The 21,519-nt window shown below is 41.8% G+C and overlaps 1 protein-coding gene across 1 annotated transcript; it reads right to left on the bottom strand.

The window, feature by feature from the left end:
• Nucleotides 1-187: 187 nt before the first annotated feature.
• fbp2 (fructose-1,6-bisphosphatase 2) lies at nt 188-20,763 on the bottom strand. Its single transcript, XM_080766134.1, has 7 exons — nt 20,446-20,763; nt 11,590-11,752; nt 10,621-10,713; nt 9,818-9,964; nt 6,373-6,510; nt 2,256-2,375; nt 188-541 (listed from the first exon to the last, which is right to left on the bottom strand). Exons 1-7 carry the CDS (start codon nt 20,616-20,618, stop codon nt 356-358), a joined length of 1,020 nt encoding a protein of 339 aa, XP_080622260.1. The 5' UTR covers nt 20,619-20,763; the 3' UTR covers nt 188-355.
• Nucleotides 20,764-21,519: the final 756 nt, after the last annotated feature.

Genomic DNA, 21,519 nt, shown 5'->3' with positions numbered 1-21,519 from the left:
TAGTGGCCAGGAGTTTTTCTGTTATGGAGGTCAGTGGATTGTGACTGTAGAACAGTAGCCGTGCCTGAAAACTAGATGGCTCCTTTGACAAGGGCAATTCCCCTTTGACTGGAAAAAAATAATAATATTTTTTTTTATAAATAATTAAAATGATGTCACACTTCTAAAAAGCATTTGCATTCGAGGGGGTCATAAAAGGCATTTCTTATTATTTTATTGTAAAACAGATTTTAGGGGACTGTAAATTGTGGTCATTCTAGGTGACATGATGGTACATGGTGTATGACACCGACTGAGGGGCTGCAGCAGCTGCCAGACAAGAAAAGAGAAGATGAAAACAAAATGTCCAAAGTGATTACGGGTGCTTCTTGACAAAGGACAGGTACTCGTTGACGTCATCGGAGGAGCCCACCACGAAGGGCACCCGCTGGTGCAGGGCCTCTGGCTGGACGTCCAGTATCCTCTGGGTGCCGGTCGTGGCCATGCCCCCTGCCTGCTCGATGAGGAACGCAATAGGGTTGCACTCGTACAACAGGCGAAGCTGTGGGGTGAGAAAAGAGGTTAACCTTAGCTCAATAAACCTGGCATCCATATTTCAGGCATGCCGTTATAGGCGAGACTTTAAAAAAGTTTTCAATCCCAAATCGCAAAAAGAGACAATATACAAGCTCACAATGTGGCACATTGGTTATTTCCCCTGGGCGATACCATTGTACAAAGTATAAAATAGGTGGTTAAAAGGGGACAATGTTCAGTTACAGCAGCCATTAAGGATATATATCTTATCAATACATGAGAACACAAATACCTCAGTTACTCGCCAAAGACAGAAAGCAGTACATTTAGGCTTGAGCCTGTCATTAAGAAGTTTCTCCACAAACAAATCTATTCAGAAGCAGAAACATCTCGTCTGTACTCTCCTGACCTTCAACTTACTCCAGAACTTAGTTTTCATTAATTCATTAAAAGAACAACAACAACGGCATTGCAGAACCAATGCAAAAAACTTTAGGGCTATCCTTCAAATTCTGTGATATGATTTGTTTTCAAGTAACAGTTTTATTGACTTGTGCTTTGGTCTGAATACTGTTAATAAAATGTTCAATCAATCAATCAATGGCCTTGGGTTTGCTGCTGTTAGCCCTCATAGGCAGAGATGATGATGGTCTGACTACACAAAACCTAACCTCGCGTTACCAGGCTTAAAGATGGATATACCAATCGATCTATTCCAACAAGTACTTGAAGAAACTTGCCGGATTCATACGCCAGATCTTATTGGGTAGGCCCAAAAATTATGACGCTCTTGATCACGGGGAACTTCTTATTCTGGTTTGAGGGTTCCGGCCTGATGACTACAAACCATTGACTACAACATTGTAAGATATCATCTGCTCCCGACCGGATCATAAACCCGAAAAGGAATGCTTCCCAGGCTACACAAAACCTAGCAGACAAACCATTGGACAAACAAGTATTGAAAGGTTATTGTGGTTCAATGGCAATGAGAAAACTGTGACACAGCGTCTGGAAAATGTTAATATTTGCTTATCCACAAATCAGAAGTTGAAAATAACATTCTTACAAATGAGAACAATGCATTTACTGCTGTGCCTGTGCTGCTGAGTGTGAAAAGGTAAAAGATTGTTGCTTATCTTTATGTTGCTGCCTCTGATGAGGACTTATAGAATAAGGGAAAAAACATATGCACAGTGCACACATTATTCTAATAAATGTAAAGTGTACCCAGAAAAATGTATATGTATTTATTTTTGTTTAAATATTTCTGATGAAATGTGAAATGTTTTGGGGCGTAGTGATATGGACACAAAAAACATAGTTCCGTGTGATAGAGGGGTAAAAAATGAACGAAAGTTGCACTAATATTTTAGAAATAGGTCAACAATACAAATGACGTTAGTTTTGTGGATTAATTTACTTTTAATGCGTGGCCCCCTGTGCCCCCCACAAAATGACCGGAACTACTTAATATTGACCAAAACCAGAGCAGAACTCCCACCACAGGACTCGGGCATTCAAATAATACAGTTGCAACCACTATATTAATAAGTTGTCCTTTAAAGTTTAAGGAATATTATCATACTCACATAATCCCATGCTACAATTTAAGCTACATTAGAACAGATTCATATACTGTACACTCCTGTAGTCCTGTTGGACAAATACCATCTGTAGTTTGAATCTTTCCCACTAGTGTTTTTTGACAGTGGTTGCACAGTGGTGTGTGTCATTACCTTTCCCTTGGGACTCTTCTCATTGGCAGGGTACATGAAGATTCCTCCATAGGCGATGGTACGGTGAATATCTGAGACCATGGAGCCCACGTACCTGGCACCATAGGGGGAACCACCATCCTACATGGGGTGAGGAGATTGATCACAAACTCAAACATTATTCACATTCAGGATCCAATACATGACATAAGACATCAGTGACATGTTTATTGTTATTATTACTTGTCTCTTTACGCCTTTTTGTCACAACGATGTCAGGCCCTGTCACACCAGACCCCTCTCACAGAACTGTGTGACAGGGATGTCAAGCCAGGGCCTGACATCCCTGTGACAGGGTTGGTATAACATGTTTAATATGCACCCGATACCAACGTCCCAATTCAATGGAATGATAACGTGGGTATCGGGTGCAATATGACAGGGCCATGACAGCCCTGAAAACCAGTGCTGTGAGAGAATTGGGTGTGTGGGAGCGGTAGGGGACCTGGATATTGGAGAAACACGCTCAACAAAGCTGGATGGTGGACAGCTACTTTAGGCTACCACAGCGCTGCGCCACCTTATCAGTGGCATGTTTAAATAATTTGTTTAACCGCTTTCAACCTGTCGTCCCTGTTTTGGGCGTGTCATTATAATTATGTGAGAACTTTTCAATGTTTTTCTTTACAAAAAAGAGCAGAAGTATTGCTTATGTAGTTTGTCACTCTGTTCTGTCTGCAAATAAACATTGTTGTGTTGTTCATTGAAGGACTGAAGAAGGAAATGTCAAGGAGAAGTTATAGTTCTATTGTCACTCTCCTAAAAGCATCACTGCTTAGTGCTTATAAGAGAAATGCTTCTACTGGCATCAAACGTAAAGCCTTCTAGAGCTCAGCTAGCTCACGCTATGTATTTTACAAGAGGATAATCTCAACCCAGTCAAGGCCAACTCGTGATTGCTCCCTTTTACATTGCGTGTGTGATAATTGCTCAGCAAAATTAGTTTCTCAAATGGAATATGGTACTTCTCTTAAATGACTAATAACAGAACCGTGACTATATTACTCAAGAGAATATTGGCAATATGCACACATGATCTTGAGTTTTTACTGACGTTTGAAGTGATGAGTATGATACATAATCACCTGAACACACTTCAACACAGTTATTCGAGCTAATCATGATTATTTTTGCATAATCGTTAGAATAGTTTCCATTAATTTGTGTTAATTCATTCCATGTCGTTGTCCACACTCTTTTAACCACTTTCAACCTCTCATCCCTATGAGCATTTAGGGGACATTTTGAAAATGTAGAAAATACATACAATATTTACATACATATTGAAAATGAGCAAAAATAACAGTTCTACAAGCTCACATCACATTGCGATGCAACGCATGAGCTTGAAGCCATGGCTTAGTAGTTAGAGAGTAAGCGCAGTCTGGTAAGCAGAAGGTCGACCGGTTCGCCTCCCAACCCTGATCTATGCGTCAAAGTACCAGGTCAAGGTATCAGGTTGAACTGAGCTCTAACTAGCTTTCAAAGTCAGACTGCCACAACAATGGCAGTCTGCCTATGATGCAAAGTCATGTGCTTGCTGAGTCACATCCTACGGTGTCACCGTGTGTGTGTGTGTGTGTGTGTGTGTGTGTGTGTGTGTGTGTGTGTGTGTGTGTGTGTGTGTGCGTGCATGCATCAAAAAAAAAAGCAGAGAAGAGAAGCCAAAAAAGTTGAACACAGCATTTGTGGTTAGAAAAAAGCCTGGTGGAGTCTGGAGTGGCCTTCTCCTGTTGCATATTATGTTGCGTTCACACGGGCAGACAAAGACGAATGGGAGTATCATTTGGAGCAGATACATGCATCATTGCTTCTTTGCATTGTCGTGTCGCTGGCTTCCATTGACAATGAATGGTAGACTGCATCTTTGCGTATCTGCCCGTGTGAATGCAAATCAGGGCTGCAGCTATCAATTACCTTCTAGTGATTAGTTTATTGATAACTTTGTCGGATGGATAACCAGGATATTTCTCCCCCTTTTTTATAACAAAGATTTACGCAAAAACATTTTAACAGATAGCCTAATTAACCCTATTTTATATTTTGCTGTACAACAGTGTCACGCAAGTTTAGTGAAATCACACCCGTGTGAACTGAGTGGTGCAACTCCCCTCTCCCCCCCCCCCCCCCCTCTCTCTCTCTCATTAGCAGGCAACAGTGCAGCACTGTCTCTCTCTCTCTGTTTCTGGCACAACAGCGCCCCTACTGGTACTCATACTGGTGCTCATTAACGTCACATACATAGGTGAACCAACACATAGGTGAACAATCACATCTACAAAGCTTGTAGATCATAGTTGACAGCATGCCTCCTTCTATGCATGAGGAGTCCAAGCTGCTTTTTTCACCTGACAGGGGAGAGTTTCCCCGGTTGGACTTAGCGCGTGGAAGGAACACATTATTCCAACCAGTTCATTTCCCCTCCATCAGGCGCCCCGGCTGGCAAGTCTATGAAAGATGTCACGTAAATTGCACGTAAACTGCACGCTGCGTTCATGATTTGAGGCTTTTTGTTCAAAACGGGCCAATCCTGCAAACTTTGAAAGCCAATGTTAGCCAATTAGGATGGAATATGAAATATCGGACAGATCCGTCTTGGATATAGTGTGTAACAATCTGTGTGATTTTTGGACAGAATCTGGAGGAGTAATATAAAAAAAATGTGTTTTTCAAAAGTCAGCCTCATGGCCATTCTGGAAAATGTGGGGCAGAGGTTCATTATTGGCATGATGGCATCCAGGGAGTGTGCGTGCAAAATTTGGAACCGACCGGGTTAACGGTGCCAGAGATTATAGCCTGTTAACAGACGGACGGACACACACACACTCACACACACAGACTCACACACACACACACACACGGACGGAGTGCAAAACATACTCTCTCCCCATGCCTGTGGCCTGGTGGAGACAATCATAACCATTTTTATGAAGCAGCTCGCACATGACATGATGAGTGCTCCTCGGAGCCTACTCATCATGTGTGTAATGAAGGGTGACATGATGAACATGCTGATAGGTGACTCTGCTGATCATGTGCTGAGTGTGCATCTGTAAGGACTGATAGGGTCAGCGGTCCTACAGACCTTATGTTTCCTGAGGAACAGACACAGTTTCCTGTGTCAACCATGTGGCTGTTCGGCAACTCAGCTGACCACGCCGCAGTCACGCCTATAAAGCAGGGGACCAATCGTGGGCCTGCATGCCTGGCATCTAGTGTTTGTATTAACGCCACGCTTATTTGCATCTGATCTCGTCCTCCAGATAGCATCGTGCAAGTTTACCTCACCATAGCGAATGATGCTTTGTCAGGAGGACTCACATGAGAGTGTGTGTGTGTGTGTGTGTGTGTGTGTGTGTGTGTGTGTGTGTGTGTGTGTGCGTGCGTGTGTGTGTGACTGTGTGACTGTGTGTGTGTGTGTGTGTGTGTGTGTGTGTGTGTGTGTGTGTGTGTGTGTGTGTGTTATGCATAAATATGGTGCGTGTCAGCGCTCTGTCAGGAGACATGGGTTGTTTCAACAGTGTGCTGGAGTTGTACGGTCTCGGTTCAAAGCGTCAAATTCAGCACCACAGGCATATCGTATACAGCTTCGATGCTCGGTAATGAATTTGTGTTCCAAAATAGGCCTCCCCAATTTGATTTGACTGCAACTTCTGTACTGTATCTGGCATGGTTAAAGGGCCACTTCACCCCTTTTGACACCAGATCTTATTTTAATGATGTTTAGGACACAAGAAACAACGTGTAATATGTATTTTCTTATATAATATATAAGAAAAAACATGACATACAATGTCATGACACCGTGTTCATGACCAAAAACATGAAAATATGGTCTCACTTCCTTCCTGGACTACAAAGTCACACCTCCATGAAATCATTAACCATATACGCTTGCGGTGCATTGCATTGTGACACGTACGTACATCTTACAGATCTGCTATACAATGTTGTAGTATGTGCCTGTCTAGGGCAAATATTAAGGGTCAGGGTACTGCTAGAATTAAGGTTAGGGTAATGGTAAATGTCGTTTTCGTGTGCGTGTTATGGGCATGTGCGTGTGCGTGTTTGTACTAACCTCAGGAAACTTCTTGTGCTTGATATACTCGGTGATAGAAGGGTGGAAGTACTTGGCGTAGCCCTCATTCAGACTGTAAGTCTTTCCCTTTGGTTTGATCTTCACATTCCTCTCGGTCAGGATGAACTCACCAATAGCCTGAAGAACAAGTGCACGTACATTCACACCAAAGCCACACCAGCGATGCAGTAGCAGTTGAATGATATAATACAACCCGTTTTCAGTCTTCCAGTGTCTGGACGGAGACTTCCCCACGTAAGTGGGGAACATTCAAGGTGAAGGGGACGAAGTTGATGTAGAGATGTAAAATAAGTACAGAGCTGACATCGGTCAAATGTACATATTTATCTACAAAAGACTGCTCACTCACACACACTATTGGGCTCCAGTTTACAACGTAGCATCGAATGCTGCCTGTGTGATGTTTAGAGCTACAGTGTGCAGACAATAGCATCTAAAATACACAGTGTTGTCCATGCTGACCGTTTCAACTCCACAGAGTTGAAATGGTAAAGATTGTGTCCATGATGCTTTGTCCCAGCATTCAAATGTTTCCTTCCTCATTCCCTTGTCATCACTTTGGTCATGACTGCATCATTGCCCTTCCCGTTACAGTATTTCTGTTTCGGTGTCCTTGTTAAGTTTTATGGCTTTAAGAGTTTTACTCTGCCTGATGAAGAATATGAAGCTTCAAGCTTGCAGGCTTTGTGGGTGTGTTAAATGTGGCGTTCTAAACTCAAGCCTAACTGTCTGCAAGCTTTCTTTTTTTTTAAGTTTTCTGCTCATCACCTGCACTATTTGGTATTGGATGTGCATGTTCTTCCTCATAATGCTCATTTATAGTTAGTATCGCTTGTCGACAAGAACAGATCTTGTCAGAAGGACCAGGGCCGTGCAGAGAGCACTGGGGGGGCAGGGGCTCAAACCCCAGAAATTTCCCCCACACATAAGCCCTTATTTGCCCCCCACACAAGCCCTTATTGGCCCCCACATAAGCCCTTATTGGCCCCCACATAAGCCCTTATTAGCCCCCCACACAAGCCCTTATTGGCCCCCACATAAGCCCTTATTGGCCCCCCACAAGCCCTTATTTGCCCCCCACAAGCCCTTATTTGCCCCCCAAATAAGCCCTTGTTTCCCCCCTACACAAGCCCTTATTGGTCCCCCACAAGCCCTTATTGGTCCCCCACAAGCCCTTTATTGGCCCCCACATAAACTCATATTGGCCCCCCACACCACATGTCCTTATGTGGCAGGTGCTCAAGCCCCCCTAGCCCCACCACCCCCACCCCCCCTCTGCACGTGCCTGAGAAGGACTATAAATAAACCTTTAGACGGGAAACGAATTCACTGCAATAATCTAACAAGACAGACCAGGTGTACAGGTTCGTTTGCTTGATGGAGAATAAAAACAGGAACAAGGAAAGGGAAAGAAAACAGACATATACTGGATTTACACCCTTATGGTATAATCTTGGTATTCTCATTGGTAGTTTATGACATGAGGGCAGAGGGGAGGCCATAGCTGAGTGGGTAGAGAGGCCGTCTGGTGACCAGAACGTCTTCGGTTCACCCGGCCTGCCCACTCTACATGTCAAGGTGCACGACAAGTGCACCTTGACCATCGGCTGTGTGATGAAACTGTTTGAAACTGTTTCTACCACAAGATAATAAAGGTCTGCCATAGACACTGCTACAGTACATTGGTTCATATACTGTACACAGCATAATGATCATCATCATTTTCAGAGAGGCTGCCTGAAAGCGTCTGAAAAAGATAAATAAATGTGGGGTTAGTTTTCCAACCAATATTTTAAATTGGTTTCCACATTGTTGTATTAATTGATATCTGCTCACAGGTAAGATACTATTATCTTGCTTTATGAGGCTTAAAGGAGAAAAGTGTTACATTATGCTTGTTAATTCTTCAGCTTTCTTAATGAAATGGTTTATAACAGATTTATAGTTTACTCAAAGAAAGTAAACTCTAACCTAGTAAAACCATAAAACTGAAACAGACCTTTGATGGGAAGGATAATGATGCAATCACAACTACGGCGATGACAAACATTTGCCAACATTTGTTGGCAGGGACAAAGCTTTATGGACACAATGTTGCCCATTTAAACTCTCAATTAAGAGTGATAATGGTCAGCATGGTCAACAACACTGTGTGCGATCTGTGTGATCAGGGGTTTTCAACAGGTGGTCCGTCCTAGAAGGTATTGCAAATTTGCATGTGGTCCCTGATCATGCATTTAGTAATGTAGCAAAGTGAAGATTTTGTATTTTCTTCCACGGAACAGTGCACTAAACCTGTTGTGCACTGTTCCGTGGAAGTGTGTAAATGTTGTCAGTTACTGGGAAGTCTGAGGTTAAGAAATTTCACAGAAGGGTGAAGTGTACCAGCTTGCCTTTTTGAACAACAAAATGCCTGCGGTCACATTTCATACCTGAAATGTGGCCATAATCATGTCATCATGTGATGTGTCTGCTCTATCAGTACTGTATATCGGTTAACCTGAGTTTAATGGAAGGTTGGATAAAGTAAGAGAATGGAATAAGGGTAACCGTGGGATAGGAATAGATAAGTGGTTCTCAAAAAAAAGAGAGAAAAAAGGCTGTATATTTCAGTTAAATATCCTGGGCTTGATATTACTTATTGCACGTAGTATCGTGCAATGAATTTCAATCTTTTTATTAGCTATTAGCTCAAATATTTTGTTACATTTAATGGACTTTTGAAATACTGTATTATTTAAACATATTTTAATACATTTAACAAAGGCACTTTATTTTTTATTTTAAAACATTTTCCCATGGACCACCTGCAGGCCTATATTAGATGTTGTCAAAGGGAGAACTAAAAGCTCTATTTCCTATAGGAAAAAAAGTCAATGTTTCACTTCTGTGAAAAGCCAGGTTTTTACTAAGATGGGTAAACCCAGAAACTTCCATAACCAGAAGCTTTGGTCACATTTCCATTACATTTTCCATTATAACATGTAATAAATAAACAAAAACGAATAAACAAATAAATCAATAAATAATCAAACAAACAAACAAACAAACAAACAGCCGATTTGATCTGCTACTTTTGCTATTTTAGACATTTTACTATCTCCTGTGCAGCGCCAAAACCTTATCCGAAACCGAGCAGTAACGCATGGAAACAAATCCAGAAGCCATGAAATATTCTTCACTGCACAGTTTTCTTAGCCTGTACACCAGATTAATCTGCCAGTGGAAAAAAATAGCCCTCGGTCTGGCCCCGCTCGGTTGTGATTGGATTACGCTGCCCCGGAAGTTGTGGGGCACCAATCAGGGCCCAGTATGCAAATATGGGGAGAGTTTTTAGCACCAAAAGCATAAAAAAAATAAAAATTGACCCAGTCTGGCCATGCCAGGCTACAGTTCTCTTCGTTCTTGTAATTGAGATACTCACAGGATCCAACATGAAGAAGTTGAGGCCAGAGCCAGTGCTTAGTGCCACCAGGGTGGCACTGCCATACAGGGCATAGCCCGCACACACAATCTGGTTCCCAGGCTGCAAGGCGTCCTGGTCTGTGGGTTCACCCTCCGGCTCCGATATCTGCCTCCGCACCAACAAACAGATAGAGAAGAGTTAAAACACATAATTAAAATATTGAACCACCAACATACTTTGTCATATACTTGAGTGGCAAGAATAGCCGTGATCAACAGTGAGGTCTAATATCTCTGTTCTTTAACCCTTAATCTTCACCTCTATTAAAAAATAAGAAAGAAGAATGTAACTAACTAACTTAGGACAAATGATATTGATTCAATTGGGTCAGATGAATTGAGTCCTGTGTGCTGTGTCATCCAGTGATTACAAATGTAATATTTCAATATCATTCTCTGTCACTGAATTTGTGCACGATAAAATCTTCTCTTATGTCGGTTTGGCCTGCCAGTGAACACACATTAGTTACATCATATAACTCTAATGTGTGTGTGCTACACATCATATGATATAACTTATGTGTACTGTGCAGCTGCAGCAACACATTTTGAGATGTAACAGCTCGATTGCACCCTCTTGTGTCTATAAATGGTTACTACTGTAAAGACACACCTAAAAGTGAACTGGTCTTAAACGTTTCAACAGGTGTTTCGAATATCACGGCAATCAGGGACAACATTAGTAGGTGCTGACACCGAGGAGTTTTGTTCTGAAATAACTCCTGTAGTTATGTTGCACTTGCTCTGTTTAAACAAACTCACCCGTTTGTAGATGGCAAAGATGGTACCGATAGAAGCCAAGCAGTCGATGTTGCTGGAGCCGTCCAGAGGGTCAAAGCAAACAACATATTTTCCCTATAATGAGACCAAACTCACACAAGGTAATTATTAGCAGTGATGGTTACGTATGGTACATTTTAAACTAAAATTAAAAAGGTAATTATTTTAGTAAATGGTGGTGATAGTCATCTAGGCCTGCTACTATGGAGGTAGGCCTGCCCTATACCGTATTACTATTGTGCGTTCAAAGAGAGAATTCCTAAAAGGCTTTGTAATTAGATTTTCCAGTAAACCAGATGCCTCGTGAAAGCTGAAAGCGATCATCTTTTTCATACTGTAGCCTACTCCAGATGGCGCTGTTTACCATAATGTTTGTCACTGACTTGTGGCCGCTTGTGGCGCATTCAATTGTGTGCTAGAAAAATCAGTCTCTTCTACTGATTTAGCCTACTCCTGTAAAGCTATGATGTGACAAATAGGCTACTAGTGATTCTGGCACAACATTTTTCAGGTGGAGGTCCAGTGTCTACAGCCAAATATCAATTTGTAGGTCCTTGACATGAAAATATTTGATATTACACTGGCATCTTAATGATCTTATAGTATAGTAGGCTACCCCCTCAAGGTCCTAGCCTAGCAGTCAGCAGCAATGTGGAAAGTGTTTTTTTGTAGATAACATGAAAATACATTTAATTTCTGTGTCTGATAGTCCATAAAATCTATCAATCAAATCTCTTTAACCATTTAAGGATTGTTTGCACTGAAAATAGCAGATCTACCACATGTCACAACACGAGAGCTTATAGATCTACTATACTTGTGGGGACTGGGGATATTTGGCCTTCACAAGTGTGATATTACAAGAGCACACACACACACACACACACACACACACACACACACACACACACACACACACACACACACACACACACACACACACACTCCTACCCTTTTCTCCTTGGGGGTGACGATGAGTTCCTTGTTCTCCTCAGACACCATGCAGCATGTGCTGTAGGAGGCCTGCACCATGTTGATGAACATGTCATTGGACAGAACGTCCAGCTTCTTCACGTCGTCTCCCGTCACGTTCACCGAGCCCGCCAGGCCCTGCCTGCATGGACCAATCAACAGCCAGCATTTAGGTTGGACACTCTCCATCTCCAATAATACTAATGCACAAGGGTGCATAAACAAAAACCCCAATTGATTTAAATATAATCATTTATAAGTTAGATAAATAAATACAAATGTGAATGAGCACCTTTTTATATTCTAAAAATAGCAATTGCAAGCTCACAATGTTGCTTGTAACTCACAAAATCTTTATATTTTTTGTGGTATATCGTTTTAAATTACAAAACACAGAATACTCGATTATTTATAGAAAAAGTAGTCGATAGAATGATTGATATGAGAATAATTGATAGTTGCAGCCCTAGTTGTAAACATTGGTGGCCCTTTCGATAAAGAACGAATGGCATCCAGCCATTGAATAAGAACAGTACAGTCTCTTCTCTCTTCACAATGAAGTTGATGTCTGGGGTTACTTTAGCAAATTGCTATGTAAGTCACTAGAATTTCGTGCGCGCTTCGCGCGCACTCATCCCAGAGCTACTTCGCCACGCACTATGGGAAGAAATAAATGGCGGGAGTTGACTCCACATGTAGTAACGGATGGGTTATTGGAAATGTACCATTGTTTTGTCCTGAATATTTCCACAGCCTAATTACTAAAGGATTGTGACTGGGACAGACATACAGTCTGACATACAATAGGCTACACGTGTGCACAGAGAATAAACAATGACCTATATGGCCAGATTTCTTAAATTAACATAGTTGGATTTTAACAGAAAGACAATGCCATAAATCAGTCAAAGTAAGTGACAGACTCAACAGTAGCACACAGCATGCAAGGCAGCGATGCATGCGTGCCAACATGTTTGTCCAGCTGAGATTTAGTGTCTCCATCTCTCTGTGGAAGAGGTTGCACATGACCTGTACGGCCACACTGAGGTGCTCCAACACAAACACAGACACAAAACAACACCACGCTGTTTGTCCAGTTGACCCAAATCAACACCAATACCTAGCCTGTTTGTCCAAAACACACTATCTGCTCGCCACGTTTCTACTTCGCCACAACCTAATGTTGGTAACAAATGTAGGGGAGAGCCGCCAAGGTTGTAACGCTTCACGGTTGTAACATGGACGTTATCTCTTGATTGGTCAACGCCACCATGACGCCATCGCGTCAGTATGTGTACAGCAAGGAAGTTTGAAGTGTTTACCTTCAAAATGCGTATAATTTTACACCTGGAGTATATGTGTGCTACAATTTTTGTCTTTGGTGTTGGTGAATAAAAATCCACATGGATGTGTTCATGCTTATGTTCTTCATTAGTTTGCATCGTGTTTAGACGGAATTCACATTCATTCTGGTCTGTAAGCAACTGCAAAGAAAACTTGCAAAAGCGGGTCATTTGTAACATGTGTTACAAATGGTCCGCTTCCATTCAATGCCATTATATGTAATATTTACATATTTGACATATTGGCCAATATTATATGTTCTAAAATTGTATTGTATTGTGTAGTGTATTCTAAAAGTAGTTTAGGGTTGTATAACATTGTACAACTCAATCAATCAAACGTTTGTTTAATCAATGTATTGCCCCATTGAAAAAAAAGAAAAGCCCAAACTGGTACACCCGATACTATTTAATATTTCCCTTATGTTTGATACATTTTCTTATCACATCCATGGTATGAAAACAATGCTAAGGAGTTGCTTCAATGAAATATAATTGCTTTAAGCTGAAAACGGGTTATTAGTTATTATGTGTAGTGTAGTGTAGTCAACATGTTAAGGCTCGCTATAATGACGCCCAGCTGTTATGTAATCGCGCATCTATAAATTCTAAGCGTGTGAGCCGGGAGTGTGTGTGTGTGTGTGTGTGTGTGTGTGTGTGTGTATATACATTCCGTCGGTAATTCCCTGTAGGCTTCACGTGAATAATGTTGTGTGCGCGCGTGCGGAGAAATAGTTATTTAATGAATCGCATGTTGGTGTGTGTGTGTGTGTGTGTGGGGGGGGCCTTACAGGCGTGCATGTGCGTGTGTGTGCGCGTGCAGGCGTATGTATACATTAGGGCTGTCACGATTCGCCTAGTCCACGATTCAATTCAATTTTCGATTTGCAGCTCACGATTCGATTCGATGTTCGATTCGCTATCACGATTCGCCTAGTCCACGATTCAATTCAATTTTCGATTTGAAGCTCACGATTTGCTTCGATGTTCGATTAAATTTTTTCAATCTATTTTTTTAAAACCTTCTTTTTCAGCATTGAGGGCTATATTCATTATAATTTAGGCCAATATCTTGGTTTGTAAAGAAAAACACTTGTTTCCCAATAAGTCACATTTATTTTCTATAAATAACAAATCAGAATGAGAATAATAAAAGGTTTAACAACTGTGGGTTTTATGCCCTAACATTTTTTAAATGTTTCTTGAAGATGAGATGACTTGTAACATTCTTGTTAAGCTCTAAGTAAGTAAAAGAAAGAAAAAAAAAAAAAGTCAAATAGTATATAGACCCATCTGTTGTTAGTTCAAGTATTAAATACTAATTTAAGTGTTCAATTTCACTTATACACTACCTGGTTATAAATAGCTGCAGTAGGCTACACCATTTTATGCAGTATTTTATACTATTTCTATTTAGGGCGCGTTCGGAAATGCGCCCTGAACGCACTGGTGTGCTCTCTTGTCGTTCGTTTATTCAGTGCACTCAGTGCGTTGTCGTTCGAAAATCCAGTGCGCTGCGCACCGGGTGTGCTGAGTGCACGCACTGAGCAACCCTACCCTCAGGGTAGGGTTGCTCGGTGTGAATGGTGTGCTTACGTCACAGCTGTGTCTCTAGCGCTCCCAGGTGGCCAAGGCTATAGTGCCTACTTACATTCTCAACTTCGCCGTCATCCTCGTCGCTGTCCACTATTGCAACAACAACAACGGCTGAACTTGCCAACAGAGAAACAACTGTAGCCATCGCTTCTGCCATGTTGCTCTTCTACAGTAGGCTAGGCTACTTGCTTGTGAAGTTGTACTTGTGCTGCGTTTCTCGTTGGCTGCAGAGACTCGAGTTTTAGTGCAGGCGTAGGATCAAAACAATCACAAACGTGCACGGCCCCTACAGGAAGGTGTGTTTGGTTGTAACTGGTCGTTCGTAAATAAGGCACACTGAACGCACTCTGTGACGTCACCGCCCACCACACTCAACAAACTGACCACATTCCCGGTGCGCATTTCCGAACGCGCCCTTAGTGTACATTTAGTGGATGTGGCTTACATCCGGTCTAAAGCCCACCCACTGTATGCGCTGATTTCCATACACAATCCGTATCCTCCCCTCACCGGATGTTGAATTAACAGTACTAACGGCCATATATTTGACGATCTTTTAGACAAAACGATTTTAACGGGCAACGTTTCACATGTATTATTAGTTTGATACATTTTAGGAGTGAAAACATGTGTGACCTGCATGGCATTTTGTAACGTGGTTCTGCTGTTCTGCAACTCTCATTAAATATTGAAAGCCAGCGTTTTCCACCACTGATAGTGGTCGCATGTCTGCAGCTATGCAGACCGCAACTCCGTGCGTTAATTGTTTTGCACGGGGCGAATTAGCTGAGAGCTTTTCTCTATAAGAATATAGTTGGCTGTGTTGTTGTCTTTGTACCATCGTCGTTGGACAGATCGATTTCTTTGTGATGTCTGCTCGTTTTCTTTTCCACACTTATTTCCGTGTATCATCGTCGTCGCTGTCTACAACAGCACTGGCCATGGTGAAACGCAACAGCCGTCTCGTTCTCTCACTTGTCAACTCCTCTCTGTGTGTGTGTGTGTGTGTGTGTGTGTGTGTGTGTGACTGACTGTGTGTGTGTGTGGCACTGCTCCGATACAGCTGGATTTTCGTCTCTTTTTTTTCTCCATGCATTCGCATGGGCGGAATGGCCCGGCCGCTCGCGGAAGTAAATTGGCTGTGTGGCGAAAATAGGCAAAGTGATCGGTGTAAGGGTGATATGTTGGCACAATCCGATTAATGTCAAAGAACAATGTTGATGTAACTAAGGGAATCGTCGAGTCATTTTTTTTGTAAATAAAGAGATTTAGATGGAATAAGCGAAATAGCGATCGTATAATCTCTCCTGTTCCTTCTGTCTCTCATCAATGTCCTGCGCGAGGGTCGCCTGCAGACCCAGCTCCCAGCGAGTGCTGCTGCTGCAAGCAGTGAGTGTAGAGTAGGCGTGGCGCAGCATTAGAAGGGCGCAGCAAAAACGACATTGAGGGGTAGAAACCATCCCGGGCGCGTGGTTCATGTAACATGTGTGTCACTGTGAAAGACTGGCCCCATTAAGTGAACGTAGTTGGCAACAGAGCTGGTGACGTAAGAGGCAGGGTGTTGCCAGGTTTGCGAATTGTAAGCGAGTTGTAGTGTATGTAAGTAGCGTGGTTTAAAGGGCTTGTTTGTGGGCTGGTTGGGCTTGTTTCTGACCGTGTTGGGGCAGCAGTGATTCCGTGTTCCGTGTAGGAATGTTTCATAAAAGTAATATTTAATAGAGTAAATAAGACACTTGAACGGCTAAAAAATAGCCTATGTCAGTTCGGGGAGCGTTCCGAATTTATTTTGCATATAGAGATGTGTGGTGAAAGTGTGGTTCGGTCGGAGATAGAGCAGAAAGAATGAGTATGGGTACACCTTTTCACTTGTATAGTAGATAGTCAAATGTACAGTGCATTGAAGTATGTTATGAAACTGTATATATATACTTGGCTGCAAACAACAAATCATGACCTACAGTATAATATTAATAGCAGAGGCTGTTTGGTTTAGGGGATCATCAATAACACAATTTGTTCAGTGTTAGGTCCACTGAGTGTGGAGCATCAGTCATGGTTGTGTGTGTCAGCACAGGTGTGGCAAGTGATCTGTCTTCACTACACCCTGGACAGGTTCAATGTAGTGTGTCCTTTGCTGTGGTTCAAATAAACTCTCTCTGACACTGACACACGCGCACACACACACACACACACACACACACACACACACACACACACACACACACACACACACACACACACACACACACACACACACACACACACACACACACACGAAATACATGTTCTCAACATAAATTATCAACAATGCAATTGTGTGTAAAATTCAGATATTTTACATGAATTGTATACAGCTATCAAGACTGCAGGCTTTCCTTTGTGTTTCCCATCAGATCAAATCTTCCCATCAGATGGCGCAGTAGCATAAAAATTCCAGTCTGCTATAAGTATTTAAACTAGCAATATAGATTAAGCCTGACCAATCTTCACAGTAGCCTAGCCCTCCTAGAGCCATTGTGTCTTTGTGCAGCTGAGGTGGCCTTATTTTAGATATCATTGAATGTCAGTTTGTATGGCTCAGTATCTTTCAGACCACAGTTAGGGTATCGGGGTGTTCTCTAGTTCATCGTTTATTACACACTTTAGATTGCATATATGAACTGAACACCACCATAAACTCATTGTAAGATTATCTGCGGGTGCCAAGCCTGCTTGCTATGCTATGGTTGGTTGGTTGATTCATTGGCACACACACACACACACACACACACACACACACACACACACACACACACACACACACACACACACACACACACACAAGGAAAACCAATGTATCAAATATTCCCTTTCTGTGACACTCCTAAAATATGCCATATTATGTTTTGTTTGACCTTGACATTGAGGCCTTGACCTTTGAAAATGTTGACTCAAATGTTAATCTTCTCTTCTGGGCACTGATCATTCCACACCAGTGATATGATAATCCGATACTATTAACCACTTGATGTATCCACCGTGGATCTGTAGGCCTACAAGGCGCCACCTTTTCACTATAGCTGTCAATCACTCTGGGATATTTGTGAGTCTTGTGACATTAACAGGACACAGCACAGTCTGGAGTATAATGTCAGAGAAAGGAATATGAACGCTGACAGGTATACAGGAGTCCAGTGAGCGACCATGCAGTACAGCCTACTGTACCTTTTGCTATTCAACTTGTTCAAGGCTACATGCTAGTATGCTTTTGAGCAACTCCATGCTATGCTTTTTGTCTGCTAGTAATAGTATGCTGGTCTCAGTTATTTATATCCACATGACATGTAATGGCATTTATACTGTACTGTATGTATTAAGTCAAAGACACCAGCTGACAGTTTACACATTTCACAGTCTGCTTCCTGTATAGAGAATGCTCAATGCTGCATGCTCGTTCAGCTGATGGTGCAAAACAGTTAATTGAGATAATTGATTTAATACAAACAGCAGAAAAATTGCAGATCTATAAGTTAACAAAGCATCACATGGTGACATATTGTGAGCTTGTAGATAGGCTAGTTGTAGTTGTAAGTGCCACCGTTGTTCAAAATAAAATGTTTTCAAAAACTCCAGCTAAATAAAATAAAGAATAAGCCACAAATAAATACTTAGTAGCCTACTTGAGAAAACTGACTTTTGTCCAGATTGAAGAAATGAAAAACATTGTGCAATCAAGGTTCACTTGAAGCATTTCTTATCATATCAGTATTTCTTTACCTTTTGCTAACCGTGAAAGATGTAGCCTATCCAGCCTTTTGTCACCTCATGTACTGTACAAAAAAGTGCAATGCGAAAATGACTGCGGGGTTAGTCAAAGGTCACTGTCCCGCTCACAATTTGTTCAGGTGCTGCCACAAGAGTGTGTGGTCTGGTATTAGATACTTACTGCACTGTGGACTAGATTCCCACTTAAAAATATGAATACAATATTTTTTGACCATATGAATTACAGTATACAATCTGTCTTGTAGGTAGCCAGTAGCCACATACTGTGTTTGGTGGTACACAACTGCTTAACTTAACACATCCATCCAGCCTGCCCTGGAACACAAAACAAGCAGACTGTTCTACTTACTTACTTTATTGATGCCTGACATGACACTCTCCTTGGATTTGGGCAAACTACCTGTACTATAGTGTCTGTCTACATACAGTAACATACAGTATATAGTGACACATTCTGGATCCTGGAACCGCCTCAAGAGCCCCTGGGGATCAGTTATATGAAGGCCAGTTATATTTCCAGTTATATACCAGGCCAGGAAGGTAATAGAAACTAAACAGTTCAATATGGTACAACAGTGATGCATACAGTATGAGAGAGTTGCCCTGATATGTCCCGACTGTTTTCCATTCATTTCTCCAGTCGTGGTTCATCCATAATATACCTATACACCTCATTGATACCCATGTATCTGTCTTAACTACTTCAAAAAACGTTAATCAAGTCCACAATCACAACACCAGAGGGAGCTCCACAATCATGTTCAACCCAGATTTTCTTAAAAAAATCCCTACTCTCTTTCAAAACTGCTCTGAAAGAACACTTGACAGGTGCTTGCCCCAGTAAAAACTCACTAGATTTGAATTTAGATTTGTTAACTTTTAACATAACTCTTCTGTTCGGGGGGGGGGGGGGGTGGTCTGCACTCCCAAATGCATATCATTTTGGTGGTCCTTGGCATGAAAAAGTTTGAGTAGGCTACTACTGATTTAGAATATATGTCTACCAGAATTAAGAGCAGTGTTCCAATGCATGTTCCAAATAACTCCATACTTCACACACATGCTCAGTGTTCAGGCTATTGGAATAGCTGCTTACAAAACCGTTAATGTACTTGCACGATGTACAGTTTGTATGAAACTACATTATTACGCAATAATTGTGCAGACTAGTGCCGGAAGTGTTCTGACGCAAATGAATATAAGTTACTTTTTTTCTGAACAGATCTACAAGCTATGTTATTTATTTTAACTCATGCATGCTTCTGTTTGAGCACAAGTGTGTTGCCTGCAATGTATGCAAAATGAAGGCAAGAGAATAGTTACTGAAGGGCTGAAACATGTAGAATTGATTGCCTTAACTACTGTATCTCTGCCAATCTCCACCAGGCCAGGTTGTATACCCAGGCCCGCAACCTTCAGCAGGCAGTCATAGCCAGTTAGCCACTTGGAATGGCGAAAAAGCTTAACCTTTCAAAGAATGTTAACTAATCGTCCCAAACCTCTAGTTTGTAGATCGGCCTCAGGTCTTATTGGTTTAAATTAAACATTAACAACTGATGGCAGAACATCCCATCAGTCAGTAGACCACCATAGTGATGTTGGTGTATATTGACAACTCACAAACCTCTTTTTTACTTATCCATGAATGGCACAAAACTGTAGGTAGGCTAACACATTGTTCCTTAGGGATATGGACCTGTGAGAATATTTCATAAGAGGCACATCACTGCCTCATTTTTATTAAAGAAATTCAGGCTTGTGCTTGTAATCAAAACAAGGTATGGGTCAACAACCAAATAACTGTGTACTTGACCATTCATTGATATGTTACTCTCCTGTTCTAGTTGGACTATGCTTGTGAACTCACTTACTATAGTTATTTCACATGTACCCTAGTTTTGTTTTTCTTCTAGAACTTATTCCCAAGAACATACCTGTATGTATTGATTTAACTGGATTTGTGCTGGTAGATGATGGAGGTCTTTTGCGTTTCAAGTAATTGCATTACAAAAGCTACATGATACATCATTGCATTTTCAATGGTAGGCCTATACAATATAGCATAATAGAGTTTTGAGTCCAGTTGGTCCATAAAATATGTAGCCAGCTACTTTGGCAGTAGGCTACTTACAGGTGGGCCAGTCCTGCCTTGCGTACAGCAGAGGAGATGGCTTTGATGGCAGTCAACATGGAATTGATGAGCTGCGTCAACTCGCCAGTCGCCCCCTTGGCCTGGCGACCTGTCTCTATGACGAAGCGAGTCAGGGTCCATACGTCCGTGTCAAACGCAGACTGGTCCGACATGTTGGGCTCTTTGCGCCCTTCTCAAGCTGGTAGCAAATGGCAGCAGTGTGTAGCTATTCCGCACAGGGGTACAGGGCAGACTGTAAAACAGGGGACAGGCTGTGTCCATGTGTCTGTGTGCAAACTCATTACCAGGTCAAGCCCTTTCCATTCCCAGCCACATGAGAGCAAGCCGAGGGTTCTATTGTGTGTGTGTGTGTGTGTGTGTGTGTGTGTGTGTGTGTGTGTGTGTGTGTGTGTGTGTGTGTGTGTGTGTGTGTGTGTGTGTGTGTGTGTGTGTGTGTGTGTGTGTGTGTGTCCGCGCGCATTTGCACATGAGCTTGTGTGTTTGGGTATCGGGTAACGGTGGAGATTGGACACAGACACAGTCATGCTATTACATAAGGATCTCACATTTTAATATATGTGTTAAGTTTGCAGCATATTAATAAGCCACTATTAGAGAGCAGAAAACAAACAAAAATTACTTTATTTCATGCGCTGTGCAAAAGAGTACAATAAAAGTATAAGTAATACAATAAAAGAAAGGAAAGTCTTTGAGTTAGGTCTTTTCATGAGGACAGGGGCAACGCAAGAAATAAAATAAAAATGTCTTGTGTCACACTTACTACTTACATAAATTTGAGCTTCAAGTAGTCAAGTGATATTTTGGGTGTATGAGCTCACTGCCCACTACCACTATCAATTAAATAAGTTATAAGACTATAGACTGAAGCACCCTGAAGCCAAGTAATACATGTTACATTATTTATGCCACGGGTCAGGGTGGGTCTCCAAATGATTTTGGGGGGTCCCCAGATGATTTGCTTAATGTGCAACATTGTTTCCTCACTCAACAGTAAACAATCCAACATACAGTATACAGTCATAATGAGTGTATACAGGGTATATGCACATTTCT

Source organism: Protomyctophum bolini (genome assembly GCF_963924005.1).
Source record: "Protomyctophum bolini genome assembly, chromosome: 6".
Classification (NCBI taxonomy): Eukaryota; Metazoa; Chordata; class Actinopteri; order Myctophiformes; family Myctophidae; genus Protomyctophum; species Protomyctophum bolini.
This window is presented reverse-complemented; position numbering and strand designations above follow the sequence as displayed.

Bases quoted from the DNA above. Each gene is read 5' to 3' on its own strand.
- fbp2 (XM_080766134.1), bottom strand. From the start codon at position 20,618: ATGTCGGACCAGTCTGCGTTTGACACGGACGTATGGACCCTGACTCGC. The intron at 9,965-10,620 runs GTGAGTTTGTTT...GTGCGGAGGCAG, and splicing joins TCTTTGCCATCTACAAACGG to ATATCGGAGCCGGAGGGTGA. The intron at 6,511-9,817 runs GTGAGTATCTCA...CTTGTTCTTCAG, and splicing joins ACTTCTTCATGTTGGATCCT to GCTATTGGTGAGTTCATCCT.